General features: G+C 33.4%; 1 protein-coding gene across 2 annotated transcripts in view; it reads right to left on the bottom strand.

The window, feature by feature from the left end:
* The window catches only part of LOC150096209 (prickle planar cell polarity protein 3-like), a 156,457-nt gene that overhangs the window by 55,795 nt on the left and 75,270 nt on the right, over window positions 1–25,392 (bottom strand). For both annotated transcript variants that reach the window (XM_090409509.1, XM_090409510.1), the window contains exons 2-3: window positions 18,393–18,478; window positions 2,115–2,295 (exon numbers count right to left, since the gene is read on the bottom strand). In XM_090409509.1, the coding sequence (XP_090265635.1) occupies window positions 2,115–2,295; window positions 18,393–18,478 (267 nt within the window). The remainder of the gene's footprint in view (window positions 1–2,114; window positions 2,296–18,392; window positions 18,479–25,392) is intronic.

The raw sequence follows: 25,392 nt of genomic DNA, 5'->3' as shown, positions 1-25,392 counted from the left end.
TTTAGGAGGGGTTGGTGGGGGGTTCCCCCAAACTCCTCCTAAACCCGTAGCATTTTTTAGTTTTATATTTTTGTTGCTTTTTTGTCGCAGATAAGTGCAGATTGTCTCTTTTATTATTAATTTTTCAATAGCTAAAAAAATATAAGGGAAGTTTTAAACAAAGCGTGTCTCTTGGTATGTATCGGCTGACCTCCGTTAGGGCCGAGTCTGGTTGGCGGCACGATCACGTCCCAACAGCGTACTTCGAACCGTTTTCATTAAAAGTTTAAATTCAAACACAGGTACACTACCATTCCAGCACCCGTGGTTCCAGAGCCTTGCTGGATTAACCGTTTTGCCAGACCAACGAAGGTTACGTAATAATAATAATTTTTATTTTATTTTATTTTTTTTTTATTATGTCTCAGTATAAGTTACATACAATAATAATATTTACAGAATTACAATAAGGATTGTACAGATTTTTTTTTGATTTTTTTATTTTTTTTATTTTTATGTCTCAGATGAATTGCATACATAGTTGCTGTAGTAATTATATGTATATAATATTTATAACGCATTACAAGTGTGTATAACAGATACTTGCAAGTTAGTAATTTTCTTCCTCGAAGCTTAGCAGAGCTTATCTGAGGAAGATAATAGATGAAAGAGGGTGGTGGTTTCATGGTTGTGTTCCTATAGTGGTCACAAGCCAGGTGTTGATTTTACTGTTTGTTGGTACGTGCTTGAAAGACTTCGACTGCTATTACAGTTTAACTTTTTTTTTTTTGTGCAAATAGGGTTGGATTTAGACATGGTGTGTTTGTTTCTTTGTGTTCTTGTAGTGGTAGTTTTTTGAGAGGAGGGGTTGTCGTAGGTTTGTGTGTGTGTATGTGTGGTGGAGGAGAGAGAAATAGGAATCGCTCTAATTTTCATTCTCGCTATAATATTTATATAGTGCCTGTTTCAGCTCTCTGTATGTTCCTAGGTTTCTGTTGTCGAACGGCAGTTTGTTTATCATGTCAGGTACGTAGAAGTTTCGGGTGGCTTTGCCATGGTGATTGTTGTACTTATATGTTATGTAGTTTGTTGACTGTGGTCTTGTTATTTGATATGTTGTTCTGGTTACTCTATATGTTGGGCTGTAGTAGTGTTTTAACATGACTGTGTAGTGGCGTAAGTGTTTCACCTTAAATATTTTGTGTTTTGTCCATGCTTCCTGCATAAGAGTGGGTTGTTCCCAGAATAATAATAATAATAATAATAATAATAATAATAATAATAATAATAATAATAATAATAATAATAATAATCCATAACTATAACTCTGACCAACTAATTATACTTCTCCCACGTTTTTAAAGCATCATGGACCGCTAGAAACTTAAACATTAAATGTAAAGTAATATGAATTAAGTGAATAAATGAAATACATTAATATAAACAATGAGCACAATTCTTTAATATCAGTGACACAGAATTATTAACTAAACATGTATTAATTGTAAAAATGTGAATTAAATGATTTAATGTAACACATTACAGTCCAGGTAAAAATGATACAGGTTTATCAGTATGGTGCAGTATAAATTAAAACAGATTTATCAATTACTATACTTATGAAGAACGTTACAATAGTATCCTCCCAAACTGGGCCACTTTGGGAAGGTACTTTTTTCACTGAGCTGAAATATATGGCGTTACGCCACACGCAGTGCCATATGTGTTGGTCCAATAAATTATTTGTGTGGTCCCGAGAATTTCAAGTGCGCTTTCGTAATTTTTTTCAGAATAAAGGAGGTGCCGGATCATTCGTTGCCTGAAAATCGATGGTGTATCTGTAGTTCAAATCACACCGCAATCAAAACTCAAAGCTAAATTTCGGAATCATTCGTGTATTAAAATGTAACGATTCTCAGCGATTGTTTCTCCAACCATGCGTGCATCTATACATGTTTAATCATGTTTGTATTTATTGTAACATATTTAATTATTTTTAAAAATGTATCATGTTTAATGTATTATAATGCAAATATGTGACAATAAATGCCTTTATAAGAGATAACCGTAATCTGAATAGTAGTAAGTAAATGATTTCTCTTTTTTTGTGTCCGTCATTACTTTGTTTTACTAACCTTTTCACTTGAAAGTCCTGGCGGAACCCAAGAATATCCTTCTTGTAACGTTCTTTCCTTGGATACATGTCGGGATGGATCTGGAGAAGGCTTAAATCCTATCCTGTCCCTAACATTCACGAATTCTTCATGATAAACGTCGTGCGATTCACGGGGACACTTGCAGTTGTTGCACACCGTCCTGAAGTAAACCAAATATGTTAATATACTTCAAATAATTCCCATTATTTGCATTAAAATATTCGCAAAAGTTTTCTTACATTGCTATTCAATGGAGAAAAAAAGCATTAAGATTTTTATCATATTTCATAGATCACCGGTCTTAATTGTTCAAGCCATAGTGTCCAAAGTTCCCCAGATAATGAAACCCTTTGGGTCTCATTAATACCGACTGAATTACGGAGGCTCAATAAGTCTGATATAATGATAATTTGCTACTCTATTCGATCCCAATAATCATGCGTACGATGATTATACGTAGTTTTGATGAACAATTGAACAATACGTATTCTAGAATGAGGGCATTTCTCATATGCCAACAGCTAATGTTGAATTGCAGTAGACTTTTATGAAATGTAGGGTAATTTGATGTTGAGTAAATATCTAATTGAATTAATAAGCATATAAAAATGAATTTAAGTTTTAAGTCTATCCATAATACTTTAATATGGTAGCATTTTATTTTAATTATATTATTAATTATAGTTGACCCTTGAAGCAAGGGGCAACTTTGACTGCGCGGGTCCACTTACACGCGGTTTTTATGAATAAATATATTGGAAAAAGTTTTGGAGTTTTGCGACAATTTGAAAAAAACCCGCAGACGAACCGCGCAGCTTAGAAATATCAAAAAAAAAAAAAAATTAAGAAAAAGTTTGGTATGTCATGACTGCATAAAATATATGTAGATACTAGTCTATTTTATCATGTACGCCCATAAATTATACACAAATCTATTACAAAAAGTAAAAAATTATCAACTGATGCACACAAGCACTTACAAACTGTACATGGCCATTTATATTCTATTGATATCAAAATAATAATAATAATAATAATAATAATAATAATTTTTTTAAGCATTTTATTATGTCTCAGTATAAATTACATACAATAATAATATTTACAATATTTACAATAAGGTTTGTACAGAATTTTTGAATTTAGAATATAATAATAATAATAATAATAATAATAATAATAATAATTTTTATTTTATTTTATTTTATTTTATTTTTTTATAAATTTTTTTTATTTTATTTTATTTTATTTCATTTTTACAATGAAAATGATAAGGTTTACTATCACACAGAGTATCTGCACACACACAATGAAAAACATATTATCTTTTCTGTACAGTACGAAAATTCGATATACAAAATGCAGAGTACATTTTATAAATATGAATATACATTTTTTTTAAACTAGCTAAATATGGATTGGCACCAATGTGCACACAATTCACGATACAATGCAGTAATGCAGCATACACACATAATTCAATAATAATAATAATATTTTTTTTTTTTTACATTTTATTGTCTTAGTATAAGTTACATACAATAATAATATTTACAGTATTTACAATAAGGATTATACAGCATTTTTTTTTTTTTTATGTCTCAGATGAATTGCATACATAGTTGCTGGAGTAATTATATGTATATAATATTTATAATGCATTACAAGTGTGTATAACAGATACTTGCAAGTTAGTAATTTTCTTCCTCGAAGCTTAGCAGAGCTTATCTGAGGAAGATAATAGATGACAGAGGGTGGTGGTTTCATGGTTGTGTTCCTATGGTGGTCACAAGCCAGGTGTTGATTTTACTGTTTGTTGGTACGTGTTTGAAAGACTTTGACTGCTATTACAGTTTAACGTTTTTTTTTTTTGTGCAAATAGGGTTGGATTTAGACATGGTGTGTTTGTTTCTTTGTGTTCTTGTAGTGGTAGTTTTTTGAGAGGGGAGGTTGTCGTGGTTTGTGTGTGTGTATGTGTGGTGGGGGAGAGAGAAACAGGAATTGCTCTAATTTTCATTCTCGCTATAATATTTATATGGTGCCTGTTTCAGCTCTCTGTATGTTCCTAGGTTTCTGTTGTCGAACGGCAGTTTGTTTATCATGTCAGGTACGTAGAAGTTTCGGGTGGCTTTGCCATGGTGATTGTTGTACTTATATGTTATGTAGTTTGTTGACTGTGGTCTTGTTATTTGATATGTTGTTCTGGTTCCTCTATATGTTGGGCTGAAGTAGTGTTTTAACATGACTGTGTAGTGGCGTAAGTGTTTCACCTTAAATATTTTGTGTTTTGTCCATGCTTCCTGCATAAGAGTGGGTTGTTCCCAGAATATCAGTTTTATCATTTTATCTTGCAACCATTGTAGCCTGTTAAGTCTGTAGTCTGTGTAGTGGCGTAAGTGTTTCACCTTAAATATTTTGTGTTTTGTCCATGCTTCCTGCATAAGAGTGGGTTGTTCCCAGAATATCAGTTTTATCATTTTATCTTGCAACCATTGTAGCCTGTTAAGTCTGTAGTCTGCGCAGAATGCGTATGATGTGATTGCATATCTTAAAATGTTTTCACATAATGCTTTATAGATTAGTATTTTTATGTGGGTTGGGGCAATGTCTTTTAATCTGTATAGTTTGCTTGCTATTATCCTAAGCTTGGTATGTAGGTAGTTTGTATGGCTATTCCAACTTTGATCTGCATCGAAGTGAAGTCCAAGGTAGCGTGTTGTTTTCACCTGTGTGATGGTTGTGATTTTAGGTTCTGCACTTTGTGTATAGGAGGATGAATGTTTGATAGTGAGATATTTAGTTTCTATGGGCAGGGTTTGGGGGTTTTTGAATATCAAAAATCATTAATATCAATAATAATAATAATAATAATAATAATAATAAAGATGCAGTATTAAATCATAATTGCATAACATTAACTGTTATTAACTAGATAAGTTAATTTTTTAGCATAAAATAAAAAATTATAACGATTCATTCATAGCGTATAAGCTAGGCTACCGCAAAGCAATCGTATCAATTGCACTAAGCTACCATAAAACAATCCTATTGCTGCTTCTTCGTTATCAATTCATGAATCGTTATAACTGTAAATAAATATGAATAATTTCTTTTTCACACTATCTTTTCATTTTTGATGTCTAGTGTTAGTAATACGTATAAGATCTACAGTGTTTTGTATCACATAAGACAATATTGATATAGGTACTGACAGACATACGATTCATCTTATAAACAGACGATGTAAAGTTACGGTATCAATAAGTGCAGTACAGTACTGTTAATGTATTTTCACTTCCTTTTGATTTTCTTAATAAAATTTTCTTTTCTCTAGCTTACGTTATTGTAAGAATACGGTATATGATAACGTACAAAACCGGCTGTTTATGTTATCGGTAAGGCTTCCGGTCAACAGTAGACTATTAGTAGTTAAGTTTTTGGGAAGTTAAAAGTTATACCCGGATTTTCGAACAACGTTGAGAGTCGGCGCCCCTAACCCCCGCGTAGTTCAAAGGTCAACTGTATGTATACTATTTGTTTTAATATATTAAAGGTAAAAATTTGTTTAATTAAATAAATAGTTTCGAATCGCTTTTCTTCAGTGGTTGTTATTGTAAAATTGTAACAGTTTATGTTGCCCCTGTAAATGTATCTCTATTGCATAACACAAAAGCAATGATTAGATGTACGAACTTATTGAAAATCTGAAAAATATCTTTTTTTTTTTTAATGATTTTTATCTGTATAACAATATAAACATAAAATACTAATTAGAATTTCAATAGGTGATAATTAGCATCACAGTAAAAATCAATAACAGTCTAGTTGGTTTCGAAATACCCGTAACAAATCTCTAAGATAAGAATATCAGAAGTTATTTGCGTCCATTAGGAGATAAGCAAGATCTCCTCTGTATATTATTTAAAACAGACGTTGTGTATTTCTATAGTTACCGTTATCAGAGTGGCCTGAAAACATAAGTGATTAGATTATAAATAAAGTTTTCTCAAGAGCTCTAAATTTTATATAACTTTGACGATCTCGTTACAGTAATTTTATAAAGCACTCCGGTTATCAGCAGCTTGCTTCATAGATAAAATTTGATTTCTAGTTCCCATTACTTAACCGAAAGGTTATATTAAACTTACACTTAAAATAGAAATAAGCATCGAATAGCGTTCACCTTATCTAGACTACAATGTATATCATTTTGATATTTATTAGCTAATGTCGTACTATTCATTGACGCACTATTTGATACACGTAATGCTTAAAGTATTTTTGTGATAATATTTTAAGCATTACCTTCCATCATTTTATTCGGCAAGGAATTTGTCACACGTATACTTCTAAAAGCATTCCCAACTTTTGTTTAAATAGAGCGTTTAGAAAACTGTGATAATACTACGTTTGATGAAATTCTGCATTATTCGTAATAATAAGAAAAAATGATGTCACATCTTTTTCTGTATAGTTTGAATATTATCAGCGTATTGATGACGTATCTAATGCTGATGTCGGTTCAGTCGAGTCATATAAAATAATATATAATTCAGAATTGAATCTGTTCAATTTTATTGTGAGTTATCTTGTGGTGCGATAGTTTTTTGCTGTAGTGTGTGTGTGTTTTAAACGTGCTGCAAATATGTCTTTGACAAAACTTGACGCAGTGAAGTAGTACGCGTACCCATTAATGTTCCATTTTTGGATTACGATAATTCTTCTAGCAATGTTTTTGGCTGTTTTCCATTTATTATAAAAGAATTCTGGTTATTCATAATTTTGCTGAATAAAATAAATATAATAAATATAAATACAACTTTTTCTGATCTTTAAAATTAATGTGTTTGTTTTTTCTAGAAAAACTCTGATTTACTTTTTTTGACAGCGATGTGATTTCTGATCCTTACGAGGTAGAAAAAAGAGATGTGTGTGTGTGTGTGTGTGTGTGTGTGTGTGTGTGTGTGTGTGTGTGTGTGTGTGTGTGTGTGTGTGTGTGTGTGTGTGTGTGTGTGTGTGTGTGTGTGTGTGTGTGTGTGTGTGTGTGTGTGCGTGCGTGCGTGCGTGCGCGCGCGCGCGCGCGGGCGCTGCAGACTAACCTGTGCACCGGATACATTAATGTGGAGAACGTCGCCACTTATCGCTTTTGCTTGCTAAACGATATCAGTACCGTAATAATTAAGAGAGAAGCAAAATGATACTAGGACACTTTACAAACTAAGAAACTAGAGAGCATTTTCCACATGTGTTTTAAATGGTGTATAGTGTAAAAAACAAATTAGAAATTCATTTATAAAAATGAAATTTAAAATGCTCAATAGAAAAGCTATTTCACGAGTTATCTTTTCGTCTCATCGCTTTATTATGGAGCAGATGTTACTAATTTCTTGCTTTCAAGAATCATGACCAGTACTTAATGCAGAAGAAATATTGATTTGATATCGCTATATTGTCTTTTTAGATTACTTGTATTTTAATAATTGAAAATAATAAACTGAATTCAAGTATATAGCTTGTATAACATTCTGAGGTTTAAAGCCTGTTCCCTCACATTAGTATTAGCATGTATTGATGCTCTGCTTCCTTATGGATCATGTAAATATCGTAAGAAGTCGTAAGAAGTACAGGATTAGTTGGACGAAATTTCGAATTCTGTCAGCATTCCAGACCTTTCTAACTGAAGATGACTTAAGTCAGGATTTTATTCTCCGAAACCCCAGTTATTCATTCTCTCTCTCTCTCTCAAAACGATACAAACAGGCTCGTGAACACATTCACTTAAAAGACAACATTCAATCCAGTTTAATTGCGCATGTGCTAGACACAGCTGTTTATCTGTCTGTTCATTGATGAATAGAACGTTGTGATACAAAACTGTTGTTAAAAATCAATCATATCTAGTGCTTTTGAGCTGTCTTCCGAAATATTGGAGACTGTCATACTGCACTTAAGATCTCCTTCCGTAGCCTAGAAAGCAAGCCTTTTAAAAGAAAATATATTTTATCACTGCATAAACTAAATATATACACATCGTCCCACTATGTAAAGTTCATATTGTGGCGCCATCTATTAACAGCTAAGACAGATATCTTTTGAAAGCTATGGAATAAATTTCGACAAACTAAACGCTTTTGGAGATTAATGTCTAATTATTTAGCTTACTTTTTATATCTCGGAAGTGAAAAAAGATACATTACCAATTTTAAATTCTTATACAGCTATATGAATATTTTAGATACATTTTGAAATTCTTCTGTATTGTTTTATATATTAATATGCTCTGATTTTTCTTCTATTACATTATACAATATTTTTGAGAGATTTTAAGGATTTAGATGGAATGCTGTCGTTTGTGATAAATAACTTTTTCAGTGTGTGGGATTTTTTCTTGACTATTATGTATAAGACTATTACACTTTTTTTATATATATAATGTTTGTCAAGTAGCTTTATTTTATCGTCCTACATGTTTCGCCAATTTACAGGAAAGTTTTCAAGAAACAGTTTTCAGTTTTACAGTCGCCCGTAAAACCTAAACAAGAATCAAGGTCTAACCTTACCAGAAATTTGGAAAGCTTTAATCAGATCATTAAACATCAAAGAAATGAACTTTCATGACAATTACATCATGAGCCATAACGAATAAATCACGTTCGCGAGACACGCGCAATACTAAATTTTTGTATGAATTAGAACCATCAGTTATAACCTAGTCTGTTACCTTCATTTAGCTTACTAGTTTGTATTCCCTGAAAGATGCCGATAGAAAAATTGGCGAAACATGTAGGACGATAAAATAAAGCTGCTTGACAAACATTATATATAAACAAGTGTAATAGTCTTAACTTTTTCAGTGTTCTATAACATCACTTAACTCGATATTTCAAAAATAATATGATTATTAGTTTCAAACTATATACCAAGCAAACTAAACGTAACCTTTCGTTCTTATTCTGTTGGCTAAACTTTACCCTTTTAGGTTTTACAAGTACAATAAATTATACCGAGCAATATAATTTTATTCTTCAGAGATAATCGATGAAAACATAATTCTTGCCAAGTTGTGAATTTTAGTTTGTGTATGAAAATAAATATCATATTTATTAAGGAAACCTATATCACATTGGCTGTAAATGTCTCACATTTTCGATTAAAAAAATGTGACGAGTGAGATTTAATGATTGACTACCATGAGAGAGAATATTGGATTTCTATTGAATATAAATATTTATCTACGATAACGATGCGTATAAATTGATAAAAAATAAGATTATTGACAGCCTCATGCTGGTTGTTGATCTAAGTTATCTTAAAGCTGGAGAAAAGTCCTTGACTTTTTTAGCCAAACTGTTTTATGTCAGAAGATGAAGGAGGAAAGATAGCTATGAATGCTGTTAAAAAAGGATAAGCAAACAGTTCAGCTTTACAGCACACCCTAAATACCTAAAGATTGTTTGCAGTTTGTGTTGCGTATGACTACAGAGCTACTTGCACTTCTCCAAAAGCTGAGATTTATATAATTATCTTTTTAAAATCTGTTTACTTGAAATCTCTAAAAATAAAAATAAACAAACGATTAATTATATTACAAATGGTTGAATTTGTTTATGCACAATATGTTTGCACAGTATGTGTATTAATTATGAAATATATGAAAGAGGTCGGTTAATTTTTTTCCTATTTGCAACGTGCTAAATTTTAGTTTATTCATCTCCTTTATATATTTATTCAATTAACAGTAGGAATATAGTGTCAGTCGTATCAATGGTGGTAGTAGTACACATACAGGCCATTGAATTAGAAACATTTATGCAGATATACATAAAAAGATGAGATATCGCTGGTGTTTAATCAGTGGAAAAATAACCCACATGCTTGTCTAAGAGGCGTAACTGTGGTCTTAAGACAGTCTCACAGGAAAGAGATCGCCGTTGTCTGAGAAGGCTTGTAAGGACAGACAGAACTTCCTGTGTCAGTTGACCGAATAATAAAGGTTGTTCCCTACCCCATATTTCACCGAACTGTGCGCACGGAATTGAAGAGGTTCGGTATTGGCAGTCACATGCCTATACGAAAACACGGTATTCTAAGTTTCTAATTCGATGGCCGGTAGGCGTCGTAGTAGAGCAGAACCAGAAGTGTTAGAAAATATATAAAATATGTACTCGTAACCGGGAAATAAGGCATCGCAATTCTGACTTTAAACAATACAAGTTTAGAGTAGTTTACCGCAACAAAGTAAATCATCAGTATATATTCGCTATTAATCTGTTATTTAAAACAGAGAAAGGTGTGAAGACGCATGCTTCAAATATTTTCCGGGGAATAAAAGGTAACTTGACTTCTGAAATTAACAGCACTTTTGGAAAGGTTTCTTTTAGCATTTATTATGTTTGTTGTTTATCGAAGAATTGTTCCTTACGTGTAATCTATCATCCGAAATAAAAACATGTAATTGGAAAAGTTGCTTTTGAGTTCAGTTATCTTCGATTAATGTGATAGCAACCGAGACGGTTGTTAGTTAGTTTGCGTCACCTTGTATTATGGATCTCAGGTAAGAGATCCATAATAATTTACCTCCTCGATGGAGATGACACTTGACAGGACAAGACAGATTTATTAAAGTTAAAAAAAAAGTCTTCCATATGAAAATCTATGCTCTACAGTTCAACTGAATTGATTAAAGCAGAGGTAAAATCTCTTCTACTTGATGTTATTCCATCAAATTCTCTTGACACTCGAAATCACTACTTACTGTTAGGTTGCCTTACTGCTTATGCAATCAATAACAAAGAGAATGAGGAAGGTGTTCACCTTATTTATCCAATTTAGAACGATAGTGTTTAATAAAAACGTTAGTTTAATCTTAAACCGATGCCTTCTTGTGCAAATATAAATATCAAATATTATTACGATTTGTTTTTGTTAATTTTTATGTTACATACGAACAAAGACCGAACAGTGGCAACAGAAATACGAATATAGAATAATAATAGGAATTAAATGTATTATTCTGGAAGGCGAGTTATGATCCATCTTGTTTGTTGTTCCTTAACTTATTTTGATTGATTTCTTAGCATAGAAGGGGGGAAAAATAAGAAATTTTGGATAAAATGTCTACATTAAAAATGTATTTCCATTTCTAATGACTTAATTTAATTTTATAATTTTTAATTATGGACTCCATATCATATATCACGTCCATTACAGCTAGAAAATTATCACGCTAAATGTGTATGCAACTTACTAGATGTCAGTAATATAAAACTAATAAACAGTAGAGAAACTGGAATTTCCGAAAAACGGGAGCGATTATTATCAACGTTGAACAACGGCAAAGTAGTTTTTCTGGATAGGCGAGAATTGTGAAACCCTCTCAGACATCTCATTCCACACCCCTGACTGAATGCATCACAGAAAAGCTTACACTTATAGATACATATAAGTTTATTAATTATCTTTTCTTTTTGCAACATTATAATCAGATATTCAGTAACCTACCGACTATATCAATACGAATCTTATGAATCTTATGAATCCGGACATATTTTATAGCCTAAATATAGAAAGAAACTTAAAAGTTTCGAAAATTTACCGGAGCTTATGAGAAGCAGTGCAAACCGAGTTAACTCCGATGGCAAAAGTTATATTCTCTTAAGCTCTCTTGCAAAATTTCGAAACTTTTTAAAGTTTCTCTATAAAATATAGCTAGATCTATAACATTCTCTATTTTAGTATGTTACCTGTGCCAAAGTGAAGCCTTTCTGGTTTATATTTTAGCCATCTATTATGTTTCCAAAGTGATGCTTGATAGATGGCATTGCTAGTCGTAAGTCGAAGTACTGCAACCACATATCTACGAATTAGCATAACTTGAATCCGTGGTAAGTCGAGTTAAGTAAGTTAAGTCGTGTTAATTCGACAAACACCGAATTTTAATAAAATGCAAAATAAAATATTGCAAACGCCGAATTTTAACAAAATCCATGCAGCCAGAGACCAAGAATGTCTAGTACGGAACAAATCGAAAATATTTTTAGAAGCGCGCATATGAGCGATAGGAGTCATGATTATATAAGTGATTTCAACATCGCTAGGACGTAGCCATAATCTTGGATAGCACAATGAAAAATAGGCGGCAAAACATTACAGAAAATATTATACAAGTGTGTATTGTGAGCATCACAGAAAATTTGCCATACATGTTGAGGAAGGAATTGAGGGAACAGAATTAATGTCTTTATTTAATGTTGTTATTTGGATATTGCGTAAACCCAACAGCCGCTGATAAATTTACTTTTCTGCCTACCCAACAGGTAATACTAATTTAGAAGGATATTTTATATCAAAATCTGCTGTCTGCCAAAGACTTGTAGCCAATGGACATGAATAAACTAATACCGTGTCCAATACTATGTATGTATATATATATATATATATATATATATATATATATATATATATATATATATATATATATATATATATATATATATATATATATGTGTGTGTTAAAGATACCAAGTAATTTTAAACCTGGTTTTTCTCCATTTCCCAAGTAAGCAAACAGACTAAAGGTCAAGTTTGCGCCTGCAATTGATGCAAGTCTAACTGATCCCACAGGTAGTGCAGGACCAGGGCAACTCGTGGCAAAGGTGGAACAAGATCCGATCACTAATCTTAATATTTACCCTTAATGCCAAAGCACATCTCCAAGAAGGGGATGTATGATGTTTTGTATTAAAGGCAGGGGGCCACTACCCAGACCGGTTTCGACCTTTATTGAGGTCTCGTCAGTGGGAGCTAGGCTAGAAATAGAAATAGAAATACCAAGATTTAGTCATACAGAGCTTGTAAGTATTTCGCCAAAACAAGTTACCATAAGGTGTTTTAACCTTATAAATAAAAATCTCTGGAGGAGATATAAATGTAAATGTATGTAGGAAGTATTTTTACCTTGGGTATAAATATGTTAAAGATACCAAGTAATTTTAAACCTGGTTTTTCTCCATTTCCCAAGTAAGCAAACAGACTAAAAGTCAAGTTTGCGCCTGCAATTGATGCAAGTCTAACTGATCCCACAGGTAGTGCAGGACCAGACTTGCATCAATTGCAGGCGCAAACTTGACCTTTAGTCTGTTTGCTTACTTGGGAAATGGAGAAAAACCAGGTTTAAAATTACTTGGTATCTTTAACATATTTATACCCAAGGTAAAAATACTTCCTACATATATATATATATATATATATATATATATATATATATATATATATATATATATATATATATATACATACATCTTCAAGGCCCACCTTTCCTAATTGGGTTGTGGGGGCAACATCTGTAAGCTGTTGCAAAAACCTCCAATGGTCGCGATCCTCTGCCACCAAGTTCAGATGTTCTGGTGGGATTCCCAGACGTGTCCACCCAAGGTTTTGAATATAATCTATCCATCGAGTCCTTCCACGTGGCCTCCCATCCTCTGGCTTGGCAAAGAGGGCTGCTGAGGGAGCCTCCCAACGTAACTGTGATCTCTCAATGGAGAAGCAGCGGTTGAGTATTGAGGGTTTCCCAAATTGCAGAGCTTTTGATTCTGTCGAGTCTTGTCAGCCCCGCAACCCCCTCGAAGGAACCTCATTTCAGCCGCTTGGATTCGTGTTCTCATTCTTTAGGTCATTACCAACCATAGGTGAGGATTGGGACATAGACTGTATTGAAAACATCCAGCTTTGTCTTCTGGCTTAACTCCCGCTTCAATACCACCGAACGGCCAAGCTCCCGCAATATTGAGCTTACTAAGCCAATTCGAGTATTTAGCTCTACGTCCCACTTTCCATCGTTCGTGAATATGGACCCAAGGTATTTAAACTTCTCCACCTGCCTCATTGGGACTCCACTTACATGTAGAGTGCACTGGGATGGTTGTCTTGAGACCACAAATGTTTCAGTTTTGACCACACTGATCTTCATTCCGGCGACTGCACAAACAGCTACAAACCTATCCAGGGTCCGCTGGAGGTCATCTGGTCATCTGTGGAAGAGCTAAGCAGAACTAGGTCATCTGCAAAAAGCAGACGTCCAATGCTAAATCTTCCGATTCTGACACACTCACTGCCTCGGCTGTGCCTATCAATCCAGTCCATAAATATTATGAAAAGGAGGGGTGACAGTTATAATATATATATATATATATATATATATATATATATATATATATATATATATATATATATATAAATATATATATATAAATATATATATATATATATATATATATATATATATATATATATGTTTCACGTAATTTAAATAATTTAAATCCAGTGAATTAACTTATTAAGTTGATCTTTAAAAGCTGTAAAGTTTTGATAATGCGCAGTGTAATATTTATAGAAAAAACTAAAAACACTAAATTGAAATACCCACGTCACTACACTTTACAACGTTGCTTTAACCCTCCGAGTTTACTGATCTCAGTGAAAAAAATGACATTAACTTTTGAAAGAAAAAAAGCAATAATATTTTCTTTTCACAAAGATTGAAAATTCCAAATAATAATTTTTTATACACATACTTTTATTTTTCTTCTTTCTTTTACATTTATTTTACTCATAATTTTGTAAAATAATGATTATTTGGTCATTACATTAATATATATATATTTTTAAAAAATGAATTTTTCCATTTTTTGGCTTCTCTGTATAGCTTTGGCATAGATTCTTATTGTATGGTGTAGATCAGGCGTGGCCAACTTCATTCTATACGAGGGCCAATATATGATGTGTGGTAACGTTACGGGCCGCACACTTTTAGACAGAACTTAAATAAACATACTCTGCATTTTTTCAAGGCAATAGTTATATCTATTGAATTACTATATTTGTTAAATCATTTTACTACTGGGAGAACAATATAAAATACTTGATTGATTTAAATATAAGTTGTTAACTTAAATTAATTTATATATATATATATATACTAATATATATATTTGTGCGGGCAGCACAAAATCATGTTACGGGCCGCATGCGGCCCGCTGTTGGCCACCTATGGTGTAGATCAATGTTTCTCAACCTTTCTTTGTAATATCCCGTATTATTGACTAAAATGTTGACTAAAATATTGACTAAAATGTCCTTATTTGTAATAAGGACATTTTAGTCAATATTTTGCTAATGGTCCCTATACTTTTTCTAATCGTCCCCTATAATTTCCTACACCAACATATTATTTTCATAAGGAATTATTGCACTTTTTCGCCAGGTTTTAATTATGAAATCAAATAGGAACGAGGAAATTGCTATATTAAAGGGAAATTGTGGGATGCCCGCAATTTTCTTGTACTATTGGATGATGTGTATGTAACATGTTGAAAAAAAGCAGTATATCTTGATGTATCGAATATATTGCCTATGAATGATACCCAATACAGCATGTGTCAAAGGAATATACTATTATTTATTCACGATTTTAAAATTAACCGTAATATTTTCTCATTTGTTTATGTCTATAATCATTCACCTGAAGTGTTATTGCTATCTGAGGTGATTCGTAATATTTTTTCCACCAAAAAACTAATATTCACTTCCAAAGAAACACTTTTCTTCCCATTGGGGACGATATCGTTCCTAGTGGATAAACACCTCTGCTGTAAATCAATCAATAGCATATTGCAATGAATCAATATCATATGGCAAGTACGTAAATAACTGACTTTATTAGGTTTGGCTAATATTAACATCTTGACAGGAAGTATCACTGAATTAAATTTAAATTTAATACAGGCTATCCCATAAAAGGTAGAAACAGTCTAATAGCTGATCATTAACCACCAAAAGCCATTTTGGTATTGAATTACTAAAGATTCTAATCAGTAATATATTTATAAGTAATTATTTCATTCTTAATTTATTAAAGCAACTTAAACATATCTGAGCTTTTTTTTCAAACTACCAACTTCTTGATTTTAGCCTTACATTTGGACTGAAACATGTCTTTATTTATTATTTACTGCAGAATTTAACAATTTAGCAAGAGACAAAGTAGTGTTCTTCGTTTTACATTAAAAGTAATTTATAACATTAAGGTATTTTCTTTTGAACCTACGGACATAATAGGATTATCCTTCCCTGAAACTCGTTTTTAACCCTTTAGTTTCCGGTCTTTAAATTCATGAAAACTCAAGTTATTATTCTGAAAATCAGACACATCATCTGGGAATGCACACATTTAACAAATGTAATATGTTGACCTCGCGGACTTAGTTGATCTTCTAATTTAAACCAAACGAGTCAACCATTGTAAATCTCGAAGATCCATTAATCTCTTTTTTTCGACAAATTATTTCAGTGATTTATTTTTAGTGTTGTGTTCCATTTCTTATGGGTCTCTTTAGGAATTTAATCAGCTTGATGATTCATTCCTCTTTATAAGAAAGTGCCGACTGTTTATTAATAAAACTCATAGCGCTAGTTAACTCTATAGTATCAATTTCATCCTGTTTTCTTTTGAAAGATCTTGTTTCTTCTATGCGTATTCTTCTAATTCGATTCTAAGCCTCCCCTTCTCGAAAATAGATAAATCTCTTTTTTGAGTAAGTAGGGATTCGATCTTTTGGGTTTCGTTTCACATTTTTATATTCATGTGTTAATGTGTGTGTGTGTGTGTGTGTGTGTGTGTGTGTGTGTGTGTGTGTGTGTGTGTGTGTGTGTGTGTGTGTGTGTGTGTGTGTGTGTGTGTGTGTGTGTGTGTGTGTGCGTGCGTGTGTGTGTGTGCGTGTGTGCGTGCGTGTGTGTGTGTGTGCGTGCGTGCGTGGGTGCGTGAGCGCGCTAAAGTGACAGAAAGAATATAGTGCCTTTTTCTTGTGAACTTTGAAAAATTCCTAAAAATGGGGGAGGATAGGCCATATATGTCTGTCAATGTAAGGGGTTATATGCGGTGGGAGGGATACATAATAAAATTCATTAGAAAAGCATGATTTAAAAAATATTTTATAACCTTTTCACAGAAGACTATTGAAAGTATTGAGCGCATTTCTGCAATGCTCATTCCTAATTTATTGGATACTCGATTTCTACAGACCGATTAAGCTTATGTACTATCGGTCTGTGTGTGTGTATATATATATATATATATATGAGTGTAACCTCAGTGACTGTAGTCATGTAACTATCCTGTTAATATATAACCACAATTGTTGAGTTAGAAATACAGAAAATCCAAAACACTAATGTTGTGCATACTTCGAACTGGTAAGTTTTAGACAGAAGGAGTAGAATGTCGATTTTGATATTGTTTTACAATGCAACGCACACACACACACACACACACATAAAAAAATGTTTGATTTAGGTCGATCACGTGGCTATTAAAATTTAAAGAAAGACGATGTTCAACGCATCTTCTTAAATTAACATATAATTGAAGAAAACCCGCTCAAAAACTCCCTTTTATATAACTTACTGCTTTTTCTTCCGTCTTCTTCCAATTTTAACTATAGAATTCATTTTTTTTTGTTTTTTCAAAAGTGTTTCAGCTGTTGCCTGTAACCTCTTCTTGTCGTATCAGAACTGCCTAACACAGAACAATCACTGCGTTTAGTTCTTAGACACTGACTCCCCAACGTTTGGCAGTGGGCCTAGAGCACAGTGTTTGTCGCCGGATACGAAACCCCTTGCAGCGGGCTCTGTTACAGAGACGATAGAAGTCCGTACATAAAAATAGGCACTTTTTCTCTCAGTCAACATGAGCGTTGACCTGTGTTCTAAATGCATTTCCTACGAACTGGTAGTGCGAGCGAAGTATGCTTGTAGTAGGAAAATATATTTCACCCGACAGTTGCGCTAATCCTTTACGACAGTGCAATATTCGACTTCTGTAATAGCAAGAATAACCAAGGTGGCCTCTTTTTGTAATTAAAAAAGGGCTGCTGATTTTTTCCGTCTTCTTCAGTAAACACCTACATCAGACATACATATACTGTATTTGCGTATAAATTCAACCTTGTTCCCAGCAAGAGAACTACCGAACTGTCTTTTGCGATGAAAACAACACACACACACACACACACACACACACACACACACACACACACACACACACACACACACACACACACACACACACACACACACACACACACACACACACACACACACACACACACACACACACACACACACACACACACACACAATGTATTAAACCCCGAGCCATACATAGATGGTCAATTGAAAGAACTGGAGAAATGAACTCACCTCCACATATGAGGACTGAATCCAGGACATCTGTCTCGACAGCTGAGGCATGGCTGCCCTTCGTCTACTTCCAGCACTAAAACCCCCTAAAATACGAAACACATAAAATTAATGGAAAGTTATTGGAAGTTATTTTATTACTAGAATGGATTAAGTTTGTGTCTTTATCAGATATTTCTCGTTTCGTTCAGAAGCAAATTATTTTTTCTTTGCGAATTTGATCTGCTATTCGGTATTATGATTAACTGTTAGCAGATGTGCATACCATTATGTTCATACATGAATAATGAATAAGTTCCTTAATAGAGGTATGTGATAATGTATGCTTCTTTCAAATATTTATAGCTTTAGAGATGAATGACAAGAGCCAATATTTCTTGAGATTATTACAGGTAATAATGGGAACTTCAAGAAATGATATTAGTCATTGATAAGGGAAAACAGAGCGATCTCAGAAGAATTTCAGATATTGCTTCAAGAATAGTCTTTAACTGATTGGATGATGCGATATGTTTCCTTTGGTTTAAAAGACCTACGTTCGATGATTCTCCAAGATTACATGTTAGAATAAAAGAACAATAACTTTTTCAGCCGAAAGTAAGTTAGCTGGCCTTATACATAGGTAGTAGACTTTTTCTCTTTGGATAACGCGATGTATCAACGTCAACAGGCGGCTTGAGATCATACAATGAAGATAGACAAGAATATGGGAGAATACAATTGGCTTTCTATCGGTGGCTTGCATTCAAAGGTGTCAGTTACGAGTGGTTAATGGTCTAGAAAGATCTGTATCAAGGAGTATCCTGAGTGGGACCTCAGCTAGGGACAAGAATGTTGATAAGGGAAAATCTAAATTGGGAGGGGAGAAATGGGATGCGCGAAACAAGGACCTTAAATAGGAACTTAAGATAGGCAAATGTCTATTAAGCAACCCAAGGACTGCTGGTTATTATTTGTTATAATCAGAAGAGTTCGGGTTATCAAGCATCTACTCGCTGAAGGATGAGAATATATTTTTATGAAATATCAATTCACTATTATTTTTTTTCTGACAATTCTGCTCACGAACGTTTCGGGACTTTACGACGTCAGGACGTATAAGAGGATTTGGGAATGAAGCAGTGCTGCAAGCGTCCGCAAATTACCAGTGTGCGTGCTATTATCAGTTACTAATGTGATACTTCCGATCCTAAAGCCATCTTCTTAACAATTCATATATAATATAATGTAAAGAATTTCTTAAATGTTTATAAACAATGATAATGTTTAATCTGATATGGCTAAAAAATTAAAAATTAAAAATTGATACTTTATGTACTTTTTTTCTGTATACAATGTACTGTATACAGAAAAAAAAGTTTCCCCTATACAATTTTAGTTTAGTTTTGGAAAACAAAACGCGCAAAGAATAACTGATCTTAAAGATACACTGACCTAAAGACATAAGTTATATGAACACCTAAGTTATATATATGAAATGTATAACTTGGACAGATATAGGCACTTTCTTTTTCCACTATGTCTTTCTTGCTGTAGTACGAAACGTGAAGTATACTTCCATATACCAGTTAAGACAGATAAATAGATAGATGAGAGAGAGAGAGAAGTTTGTTGGCATAGCAACTGTTTGAATAATTGGAATTTTTAACGGTGAGTGCCATAAATCTCATGCCATACATTAGTCTCTTTAATTTGTTTTGCGAGCCTCCATAGCTCCGTCAGTATAGACGAAGTCCTTTTAGTCGGAAAAGCCTAGGTTTGATTCCCGTTTAAGAAGTCAGTAACTTTATCTGGTGTCTTTCGACTAAAGGTTAATTAGCTGGTCTCATATAACGGTAGGTTTTTTTTTCACTCGGAAACTTGGGTTTTTCATCCCCCAAACAACAAACCGGCCCGTGAACACACGCATCTACAAACATAGGACACAGAGGCATAGGGCTAACCACGTTATCCTCGCTACGGTAGTGGTTAAGTTAATAGAAACCCTCGACACCACAAGGTAAAAGAGGAGGGATGAAATAAGAAGAATTTATTTTGCGCGAAATCATTAACAAAAATGTATTCCCTCAATTTTATACTATTTCAAGTTTATTATAGCACTTTATTGAGGGAATATATTTTTGTTAATGATTTCGCCAAAACAAATTCTTCTATAGTAAAATGAAATTACTAGTTCCTGATTAAATATAGAGATAGGGAGATGTTTAGTATACTCTTGTTACTAGATTGGCTATGTTGTTGCAAGACTGGTTTTCTGTCAGATAAATCTTTTTTCTTGTATGATTCCTAACGGGTCTTTAAGTGCCTATCCATCCGTCCACGGTATCCTTGGATTCATAGCTACTACCAAGGTATATAAGCCATATGCTTATAAGTATACTTTGTATGAAAATTAGACATGTTCTCCTGGCTGGGTTTGCTTTTATTTTCGGAATGAAAAAAAAGATAGGGTTCTCTGCCATCCTTCATTTGTGACTAACTCACCTTCACTTGAAAAAGTCCTGATAAATGTTCTTCGCATGCTAGAAGAGATTCGAACCGGGCTCTTTCTAACTAAAACACATCGTAGAAACCGACTGATCTCCGGAAGCATTTCGGATAAATCCTAGATAGTATATTCATTCACAGGCTTTTGCCCTTGCTGCATCGACAGGTAGCACGTTCTATTCACCACACTCTAGGGAAGAAAAGTATACTGCTAATGATCTTGCCACTCCCATCCTATAAATAACTCCATCATAACTGATCGTTAAACATCTCACTATCATTCTGTCACAATCTTATCACCACTTCGCCTTCTGTCCGAAACTTGTGATTGATATCGTTATTCCATAATCCTAATATTAATTTAGTTACTCTCGTGTGTAATCCAGGATTTTCTCCTTTCCCCTCTCCGGAAATCTACACACGATTGTGTAGATGAGAGTGTTCCCCAGTCCAAACTGCATAGTGGACTGGGGAACACTGTGCAGTTTGACTTTATGATTTTAACATAGGCATTATAACCTGAACATAGGCATTATATAACTTTATTTAACTGATCCAAAAGATTGTTTGGGGAAAAAAAACACTAGATTTTATGGATGAAGTCAGATTAACGCCTTCTGATCAATAACTGGACAATCTAATCTGCTGTACATGTTTCTAGTTGCCACTATCTTTTTCCTCATTGCGATAGTTCATCTTTGTTGTTCTTATGACATTTATAGTGTGTGTGTGTGTGTTCAAGTTCTATTCACTGTTTCGCCGTTACTTATGAAAATGATGCTTCCACTTCTTGTGAGATGTTCTACTCATAATATTTCATTCTCCTTGTTGAGGTTCAAAACAACTTTAGGCAATGACTATGAGATATTATTCCTTATGAACACAAAATCAGAATGTATTTTGTGACGATAAAAACATACTCAGATTGTTGTATTCGTTCATAATGAAAAGGAGTCGGACTAAAATTAAGCATAAAATTAACTTGTGACATTTATTTCATCTCAGTTTATTCTTGACTGTTTTAATAGTTTGCTATTAAATGTTTCAGTTTAATTGAAAAAAAAAAAACTAATAATTATTGATTACACAAAGTGTTTGATAGAATTAATTGGGCTCTTTTATGTGATTTTCCACACACTAAATTTATATTTTATATAAATCAATAATACATTCGTTCCGTGGGTGAACTAAAGTTAATTTTTTATTATGTTTTGAATTTTTACATAGTCCGGAAACCTTGCTTTAGATATCAAACATGGAACTTTTTCAAGCCACTTCGGGCCTTCAATAAGTGAGACGGTGGTCTCACCTCGGGCAGTGAACTTCACTTCCATATAAAGACAATTGCAAATATTCATGCACTATGATGCCTGTGTTAACCATGCATCGGTCTAGTTGACCGAATTATTAAATGAAAAGAAATTGAATCCCTACGAAAATTATTTTCAGTGATCCATAACTCGAAGTGCAACTTCTTAATTCCTTTTGAATTTAAAAAAAAAAATCAGGAATAAATGCAACTAATATTGCCTTTAGTATTGTCACTGATATTTTAAAACAAATTTGTGACTGGAAAATTAATGCGACTAAAGTAAAAAATAATCAGATTCGGTTGGCATCGCGTTAAAGTCGATTTTTCTTTAATCATTTGAATAGATAATAATCAAAAGTAAACATTAATATCTCTTCAAACATTAATATCTCTTTAAATATAAATTTAATGTGAAGTGCGATATCTCAAGACTGTTAATACAAATTATTTATTTGATCATTGATCATAAGCAAATTTCATAAACCAAATGCAATTTCCTTTTTAAAAAATATAATACTGTGCCCTCTTCCAATCATATTTAACCAATATATTTTGACAATGTTATATTTAAATTCTTACTCTTCGTGTGCTCCTTATTCCAAATGACGAATTTACGGAGGTAAAAGGCGTCGATGTCTGGTAAGGAAGGCTAATCTTACCGTATGTATTCCTTTCTGGCAAAATAGATGAAGCGACATATGGAAAGGTTTTGGGATAGTACGGTGGTGTACTCCCTGATGTTATGCCTTCATTCCTAACATTGCTGATGCATGGCCTTCGTTCCGGATTAAATCTCCGCTCTCGACAATTCCAAAACGGTTGTTCGTCCTTTGGTACTGACGACGGAATACGTGATACATGTCTGCTAGACATAGATTTATGCAATAGCATACCACTCCATGAACCTGACTGTCGACCACCTGTGACTTCGACAGCCACTTAAGAGCAACGAGGCGGCTTATCTATACTCGCCTGTGTGGTGTCATAAAGGAAGTTAAAGATCGATCGTTGTCAGGTAATAGTTATAGCTAATTTAACTACTATGTGGCGCCACTGTGCTTAGTCTGTAAGGTTTGACTTAGAGAGATGGAAATATGATGACAGATAAATAAATACAAACAGCATGTTTTATTCAAACCAGCCGGAAATGGATAGAGCGATGAAACGGCTTCTGCAAAACTTTTTTCAAATTGTGTAACGAACGCATACACACCACCTTGAACGTCAAAATATCCGTTCTGTCTGGAGAGATATAGACATCAGCACATTAGCTGTAACTTATTTATAATAAGGAAATGAGATTAGATGAGATGCTTTTCAAGCTAATTTCGTACTGCAGAGACAAAAGTGTGTGTTCGATTTTGTATCTCATACTACTTGGGCTTAACCTCTGCCATATATTATCATAGTATAATGCTATGATATATCTGACTAACCTGAACCTAAAGATACGTTTTTTCTTTTCTTCATATTGACATTCCTTATCAGCTGTTTTTGCAACGTAATTGCCAGTAGGTCAGAGAGAGAGAGAGAGAGAGAGAGAGAGAATAGACTACTACAGTGGTAGAAATTCTGAGGATGAGTAAACTGTTGTGAGTGGAATATCTTAGAAATAATTATATAAAGATATCAGTATAAGGAAATCGTTGACAGAGAGAGAGAGAGAGAGAGAGTCAAAACCAACTAAAAAAGACATATTTAGATGAATGAATCAAATTAGTCGTCAATTAAACATTTTATTTCCAAATCCTCATCCTTCATAGATTGTAGAACTACCATTGACACAGCACCATTTTAACTTTAATATATTAATGCAGATAAAAATATCGACTTGCTATTAAAGATTAGAGAAATTTATAAAGCTTGGTGGAAGTCTCAAACTTGAGAACAAAAGACGATGTGGTTTGATTTTAGTGAAAAATATTTATATGCACTATCATTCATTTAAATTATTTACTACGTGATATTATTGTGCTAGAATAAATCCCCACAATTCCAGTTCTGTGGATTTCTCGGACACTGGCTGGAAAAGTACATAAAACAAGTCTACATAAGTATGTCCGCAATATAGCAAGTTTGTTGAACCGATGCTTTGCATGTACATCTGTGGAAGTGTGTGTGATGCACGGGACATATCGACCTTTGCGTGAGAGTCGTATAATTGGACTCCAAAAATTACCTGCTGCTTTCTAAAGTTTTAAGTGCAGTCACTCGTAACCACTACACAGCACTGACCTTACAGGTATTCGAAGGTCACACGAGACAGCTAAACCCATTGTGTGAGGAGTACGTCTCAGCACAGCACAAAGACTAAATAACCTTGCCAACTTTTTCAACGACGAATATCCATAGGGACATTATCGTTGAAGTAATAACGACCATGTCACATAATGATGTTAAGCCTAGAGTAGTGATAATGTTGCTTGTACATTGTTTCGAAATGGAGGAAGCCATTATAAATTCAACTCTGAGGACATGGTTGGCGATGGAAGTTACAAAATGGTAACAAGTCCATAGCAGACCATTATTAAAATACAGATTACTATTTAAGTGGTAGTTCAAACTACAACAACTACAGTCTTTCATATTCTTCAAAAAGTGCATACAAAATCTTGCCAAAATCTGAACGCATAATCTTATTTTCTGTGATGGCATTTGTTTTTACATTTGCAGCTGCATGATGTACCATTTGTGAAGTAGAAAGGATGGATAAATAAATCTTTGTGGTAGTCTGCATTTTGTGTCTGCCGAGTTTCAACTTGAAGAACGGTTTCGTGTAAAAAGCACAGTGCAGTGATTTGGAGAAGAAATATTAATGCATGCTAATAAAGAAATATTAATAAAATTAAAAGTTTAACATGGTAATTAATTCAAAGTTATACTCATCTTTATATTGTAATAATATAAAGATCACGATTTTCCACAAATTCATTTGTATTCGTTTTCGAAGGGTATCAAATTTTTGGTCTTTCTTATTCAGGTTATTAGCATATATATTAGTAATATATGTATGTATTAAATGTATGTAGTTTATTTATTAGACTATATGTTACTGATATGCAAAGAAGTGTCGCTCCAGGGTTATCTTTTAAAAATGGTATTTATTGTAAACAGCGGAAGGCTATAGCTATCGAAATCAGCATACTACCCGTCTATTTGTGTGTGTGGGTGTGGGTGTGTGTGCGTGCCAAAGACAAAAAA

This window comes from Typopeltis vanoorti, chromosome 19, assembly GCF_054136105.1.
Source record: "Typopeltis vanoorti isolate ZY-2024b chromosome 19, IOZ_Tvanoo_1.0, whole genome shotgun sequence".
In the NCBI taxonomy this organism is placed as follows: domain Eukaryota; kingdom Metazoa; phylum Arthropoda; class Arachnida; order Uropygi; family Thelyphonidae; genus Typopeltis; species Typopeltis vanoorti.
Note: the sequence above shows the minus strand (reverse complement) of the source record. Positions and strands in the feature narration are given on the sequence as shown.